Raw genomic sequence first — 7,032 nt, forward strand, 5'->3', positions numbered from 1 at the left:
AACCTTAGAAAAGTACAAGTCCAGGTGCTCGTCAGGGACGTCTTTTTTTTTTTTTTAGAGTATGGGTGAAGGACATCATTTGCTATGCCTCTGTCCCTGCGACGGCAGTTGAGGATGTCCAAAATGTGGATGTTTCTTTGAGAAGGATGTCCATGCCTTTGCTATGCCTCCAACACCCCCTTTATTTGGATTTTGGATCACAAGTAGCAGCAGTAGGATTTGAACCGGCCACCTCTGGATTGCAAGACCAGTGCTCTAACCACTAGGCCACTCCTCCACTCCACTCCAGTCTGTTGAAATTTGGATGCCCGTGTGGGGGGGGGGGGGGCAGTTCAGGACGTCCAAAATGTTTGAAAGTAGGACGCCCATGCCTTCGCTATGCCTCCACTGACACACACATACCTTCTCCCCCCCCCAGGGACCTGCATACTGCTGCGATGGACCTGAGTAAGACGTTTCAGGCTGGCAAAAAAAGTTTTTAAAGTAGTTTTTTCGGGGTGGGAGGTGGTTAGTGACCACTGGGGGAGTCAGGGGATCCTATATATTGTGCCTAAAAAATCAGTGCTGAAATCACTGCCAACTAAGCGTATTCTATAATCGGCACCTAGATTTAGGTGCCGATTATAGAATACACTTAGTTGATATTTTAGCGCTTAAATCTACATGCATCCATTTACACCAACAAAAATGTGGCGTAAATCCCAGCATGTAGATATAGGCACACTGGACCATATTCTATAACTAGGTGCATAAATTTGAGAACGCCCATGAAATGCCCATTTCGCTGCCCATAACCACACCCCTATTGCCTGTGTGCATTAGACATCGGCACACATCATTATAGAATACACTTAGTGAGTTGTGTGCTTAAATTCTAAACAGTGCCAATTAGTGCTCATTATTGCTTGTTAAGTGCTGTTAGCGCTCATTAGCTTAAGCTTGTTAAATTATGCGCATTGTTATAGCATCCATGCCAATATCGATGCCGATCTCTAGGTGTGCTATACAGAATCTGGGGGAGAGTGGGTGTATTCTATAACAACATGAATAGAAATGCCGATGTCCTGTCCTTGGCCCCGCCCCCTTTTCAACTATGTTACTTAGAATTTAGCACACCACTTTACAGAATACGCTTACCGAGTTGTGAGCATTAATCTTAATGTTACTAATTGCTTGTTAACATACAATTAAAAGCGCTGATTAGCTAGTTAAACAATTAAGACGTGATGTATAGAATCCCAAGGTTAGGTCATGAATTAGTGCATCCTAGCTGTCATGCCAGTGCAGAAACTATTACCACAGCCATGCAGTAAATTATTGCACTTTAATTCATGCAGTAACTGCTTACCATATGTTAGTAAAAGGGCCCTAAAGCCAGACAATGGTCCTTTATAACCTTCTGTAAATGGAGAGAGCTTGTAGAAGGCAAAACATACCGCTCAGTATTCAGAATAAACTTTGAAGGAAACTAATTTAAAAATCAATACTTATTTGACAAGACCTGCAGGCACTATTTTCTAATTTTAGAACTGGCACTATCAGAAAATCTGAGGTGTCTGACGAAACTTCTGATACAAAATAGGAAAAGATCACTAACAAATTGGATTGCAAAGCTATCAAAGTGGGCTACTGTTAGTTTGGGTTATTTTACCAGAAGTTGGGTTATTTTATGCAGTGAGACCCTGTACTAAAATAGCCCGACTTATAGTAAAATAACATGACTTAACGGTAGCCCACGTTGTTAACTTCCTTCTGTGAATGTCCTAAGTACTCTGAAATATGGTGGGAAGCAAGAAGAGGATGGAAACCACTGCTTCAGACCATCCTTCTAGCGTGCACAACTGAATATGGTGAATTAAAGGATATCTCTTTTATATACTTGTCATTTGAGACTTATTTGAAATATAAAGGTTTTCCCCTTCTTTCAGAGACTTCGCCTGCTAATTTGCCCCGAAGCGGATTTGCCACAGAGGACACAGGAGCAGAAGAGAAGTGGGCCAGATCAGTGTCTCTTACCTACCCTGCCAGCTCGTCTGGTGGTGACGGAACATGAGTCAAACTGTTAGGTGGATGGCGGCATGACAAAGACAGACTTTTTTGTACCATTGTTTTTTACAGATTGATTTCCATATTGCTATTTCTTCGGATTTGAGGGCTTTACCACTCCCAGATTTTTAAGAGTCTAAGGAATTCAGCAAGGATTTCCATGAAGAAAATTTCAGGGGAAGTCCTGGAGGATATGAGCTCCTTTGCTCCCTTCCTCTCTAGAGACCAATTGCAAACTTCATTTCTGTGGAACAGAGGCAAACTGGGATGATTACATTTTGAGCTTGATCTAATTTGGAAGCCCCGGCATCCAATGGAGCTAAGAATGAGTCTTAGAGGGGAAACTGTTTAAGTGTTACAGAGACTATTAAAAAAAAAAATTACAAATAGAACTCTCTGAAGCCTCTTAAAGATTTAATCCTTTGAATCTTTCTTAGGTGCACTGCTGTCTGTACAGTGTTCTTTTTTTAGTTATTCTCTTACCCCCCTGTTTACAAAGCCTTGCGGCATTGCCGATATAGCCCATTCAAAGTGAATAGGCTATGTTGGCAGTACTGCACCGCCAGCTGCTGGTGCGGTTTTGTAAACAGGGGTCTTAGGGGTACTTTTACTAAGGTGTGCTGAAAATGGCCTGTGCTGGTGTAAGCGCACCTGTAAAAATGTCTTTTAAAAATTTTGACCGAAAATGGACATGTGGCAAAATGAAAATTGGCGCGCGTCCATTTAGGGTTTGAGCCACTTTAGCGGTAAGGTCTCACGCATTAACCAGGTGGTAATGGTCTATGCGTGTAGATGGACTTTTAACTGCTTGGTAGCACTGTGCGCCAGAAAATAAAAATTATTTTCTGGCACACATAGTGGACGCGCATAAAAAATGAAATTACTGCTTGGGTCACGCAGTTCCCGGGCGGTAATTCCAAATTGACACACGTTGGGTGTGCGTAGGCGCCTACACAGCTTAGTAAAAGGGCCCCTTAATTTGTACCCTTACAGATATATTTGTATTTCTGATGTATTTCCTAGCCACAGCAGCACACTGAGCAGAAGGTTTCAGTGTATTATCGACGACGACACCCAGATCCCTTTCTTGGTCCGTAACTCCTAACGTGGAACCTTGCATGATGTAGCTATAATTCGGGTTCTTTTTTCCCACATGCATCACCTTGCACTTGCTCACATTAAACGTCATCTGCCATTTAGTCGCCCAGTCTCGTAAGGTCCTTCTGTAATTTTTCACAATCCTGTTGCGAGTTAACGACTTTGAATAACTTTGTGTCATCAGCAAATTTAATTACCTCGCTAGTTACTCCCATCTCTAAATCATTTATAAATATGTTAAAAAGCAGCGGTCCTAGCACAGACCCCTGAGGAACCCCACTAACTACCCTTCTCCATTGAGAATACTGCCCATTTAACCCCACTCTCTGTTTCCTATCCTTCAACCAGTTTTTAATCCACAATAGGACATTTCCTCCTATCCCATGACCCTCTAATTTCCTCTGTAGCCTTTCATGAGGTACCTTGTCAAACGCCTTTTGAAAATCCAGATACACAATATCAACTGGCTCCCCTTTGTCCACATGTTTGTTTACTCCTTCAAAGAATTGAAGTAAATTGGTCAGGCAAGATTTCCCCACACAAAAGCTGTGCTGACTTGGTCTCAGTAATCCATGTCCTTGGATGTGCTCTGTAATTGTTTTTGATAATAGTCTCTACCATTTTCCCCGGGACCGACGTCAAACTCACCGGTCTATAATTTCCCGGATCTCCCCTGTAACCTTTTAAAAAAATCGGCGTTAAATTACCACCCTCCAATCTTCCGGTACCACGCTCGATTTTAAGGATAAATTACATATCACTAACAGTAGCTCCGAAAGCTCATTTTTCAGTTCTATCAGTACTCTAGGATGAATACCATCTGGTCCAGGAGATTTGCTACTCTTCAGTTTGCTGAACTGCCCCATTATGTCCTCCAGGTTTACCGTGAAGTCAGTAAGTTTCTCTGACTCGTCTGCTTGAAATACCATTTTCTACACCGGTATCCCACCCAAATCTTCCTCAGTGAAGACAGAAGCAAAGAATTCATTCAATCTCTCCGCTACGTCTTTATCTTCCTTGATCGCCCCTTTTACCCCTCGGTCATCCAGCGGCTCAACCGATTCTTTTGCCGGCTTCCTGCTTTTAATATACCGAAAAAAATGTTTGCTATGTTTTTTTGCCTCTAATGCTATCTTTTTTTCGTAATCCCTCTTGGCCTTTTTTATCTGTGTCTTGCATTTGCTTTGACACCCCTTATGCTGCTTCTTGTTATTTTCAGACGGTTCCTTCTTCCATTTTCTGAAGGCGTTTCTTTTAGCCCTAATAGCTTCCTTCACCTCACTTTTCAACCACGCCGGCTGTCTTTTGGACTTCCGTCTTTCTTTTCTAATTAGTGGAATATGTTTAGCCTGGGCGTCCAGGATGGTATTTTTGAACAGCGTCCATGCCTGTTGTACAGTTTTTATCCTCTCAGTTGTCCCCCTAAGTTTTTTTTTAACCGTTCTTCTCATTTTATCATAGTCTCCTTTTTTAAAGTTAAACGCTAACGTATTTGACTTCCTGTGTATAGATACTTCAAGGTTGATATCAAAACTGATCATATTATGATCACTGTTATCAAGTGGCCCCAGTACCATAACGTCCCTCACCAGATCATGCGCTTCACTAAGGACCAAGTCTAGAATTTTTCCTTCTGTCGTCGGCTCCTGCACCAGCTGCTCCATAAAGCCTGTCCTGATGTTACATTTAAATATCTTTTACTGAAGCAGTCACTGAAAAAATGAACTTCCAAACTAGAATTACATAAAAACTTTCACAAAGCGAAGAGTAAAAGGAAGTACAAGCAACATTTAAAAAAAAAAAATCCCAGATCTTCCTTCAAGTTATAAATTTTAACCCCCTCCTCAAACCAGTTCCTTTCACCCATCCTTCCACCAGCCCCTTGCTACTTTGACCATGTTTCATAGCATTGGTTTCTGGTGTCTGGCTGTGTCAGATTCAAAGTTCTTATTCTGGCAAACCTCGCTGCCTTTCCTGTTTGCTGACACCTCACACTTCAACTCATTATCTTTGTTCTTCTCAAGCTGCTTTGCTTTCCCTGCCTCCCTGCCACCCCCTTTTTTCCTTTGCCTGGATCTTTCTTGCACTTTCGCTTGCTCTTACTTAGGCCCCTTTGTATGGAGTTCCCTCTCTCTCTCTATTTGTCTGGCGATTATCTTTCTCAAAATTTGAAAAGGCTGTCAAGACACCACCTGCTAAATTTCTCATTCATTTTTTTCTGCCCCTAATTTCTTGTTTCCTGCTATTCTTGATGGAGATAGTTGGCTGTTTTTTTAGTTGCAGACTTCCTTGATAAGCTCTTTGGTCTGAAGTGTGGTATAGCAAGTGGTAAAGAAAAGGTCCCTTCATTAGTTCCCTTTGAGTCCATCATATGTACACAGTGCCACAGAGCAGAGGGATTCAATTCAAATGTGAAGTATAAGGATATTTTCTAATGGCATCTGTCTACAGCAATAGTTCTCAACCCAGTCCTCGTACACACCTAGCTAGTTGGGTTTTCAGGACACCTACAATGAATGTTCACGAGATAGATCTGCATAGAATAGAGGCAGTGCATACAGATCTATCTCATGCATATTCATAGTAGATATACTAAAAGCCTAACTGGTTTGGTGTGTCCCAAGGACAGGATTGAGAACCCCTGATCTACAGCTTTAGGGGGCCCTTTTACTAAGCTACATAAGTGTCTAAGCCAGTGGTGTAGCTACGTGGGGCCTGAGGGGGCCGGGGCCCCCACAGATTCACCCCCGGACTCCCCTCCCGGTGAACCCGCCCCCGCCGCCGCCTACCTTTACTTTTGCTGGCAGGGGATCCCACTCCCCGCCAGCCGACGTCTTCTCAGTCCTTCCTGCTCTTCAGTTTGTTTGCTGACGTCCTGCACGTTGTGCAGGACGTCAGCAAACAAATTGAAGAGCAGGAAGTGACTGAGAAGAAGACGTCGGCTGGCGGGGAGTGGGATCCCCCGCCAGCAAAAGTAAAGGTAGGCTGCAGCGGCAGCGGGTTCGCGGCGGGAGGGGGGGCGGCAATGTCGGCGGGGGGGGGGGCGGCGCCGGGGGGAGGGCTAAAATGTGCCCCCTCCCCCCGGGCTCTGGACCCCTCCCCCACGGAAGGCTGGCTACGCCCCTGGTCTAAGCGCACCCAGTGTGTGCCAAAATGGAGTTACCACCCGGCTACTGTGTGGCTCTTGCGGTAAGTTCATTTTTGGCGCACATCTGAAAATTAATTTTTATTTTCGGATGCATGTATCAGATGCTCGCCAAGTGGCATTTGATGTGCGTAGGTCATTAATGCCCGGTTACCGTGAGACTTTACCGCTAGAACAATGGCTAGCGGTAAGGTTGCAGTCCCAAAATGGATGTGCGGCAATTTTTATTTTGCCGCATGTCCATTTTCGGCAAAACTTTTAAAAGGCCTTTTTTTACAGGTGCACTGAAAAATGGATTGGCACGTGCCCAAAACCCGCGCCTACACTACTGCAAGCCATTTTTCAGCGCACGTTAGTAAAAGGACCCTTTATTTTTACTCCTAGTACTTGAGGGAAAAATAAGCTTGCAGCTCTGCATAAAAAATGTATTGAAAATATGTTGATACAACAGTCCTTCACAATACCCTTATACTTTGTCAAGTTACTTAATGAGAGGTCACTTTTTTTAAAAATAAATTTAAATTATTGGTAATTAGGTTTTACAAATTCTGGTCACTGAGTCTCAAGTTGTTTCTCACTTTGAACTGGCATGTTTTGCTTGAGTTAGAGAAATAAAGGTTATTTAGCAAAACAAAAAACAAAAGCAAAAAAACCAAACCTAAAACAAAACAAAAAAAGAAAGCCAAAATAAAACATAAAAAGAATTAAGGGTGATAACGTTGTTAGTGGAATAACAATACATT

General features: G+C 43.0%; 1 protein-coding gene across 1 annotated transcript in view; it reads left to right on the forward strand.

Annotated features, from left to right (window-relative positions):
• SLC6A13 (solute carrier family 6 member 13) overlaps positions 1–2,510 on the forward strand; it is a 155,505-nt gene extending 152,995 nt beyond the window's left edge. Inside the window, exon 15 of the mRNA XM_030214649.1 lies at positions 1,929–2,510. Within this exon, the coding sequence (XP_030070509.1) occupies positions 1,929–2,066 (138 nt within the window). The 3' untranslated portion in view covers positions 2,067–2,510. The remainder of the gene's footprint in view (positions 1–1,928) is intronic.
• The last annotated feature ends 4,522 nt before the right edge of the window (positions 2,511–7,032 follow it).

Source organism: Microcaecilia unicolor, chromosome 9, assembly GCF_901765095.1.
Source record: "Microcaecilia unicolor chromosome 9, aMicUni1.1, whole genome shotgun sequence".
Classification (NCBI taxonomy): Eukaryota; Metazoa; Chordata; class Amphibia; order Gymnophiona; family Siphonopidae; genus Microcaecilia; species Microcaecilia unicolor.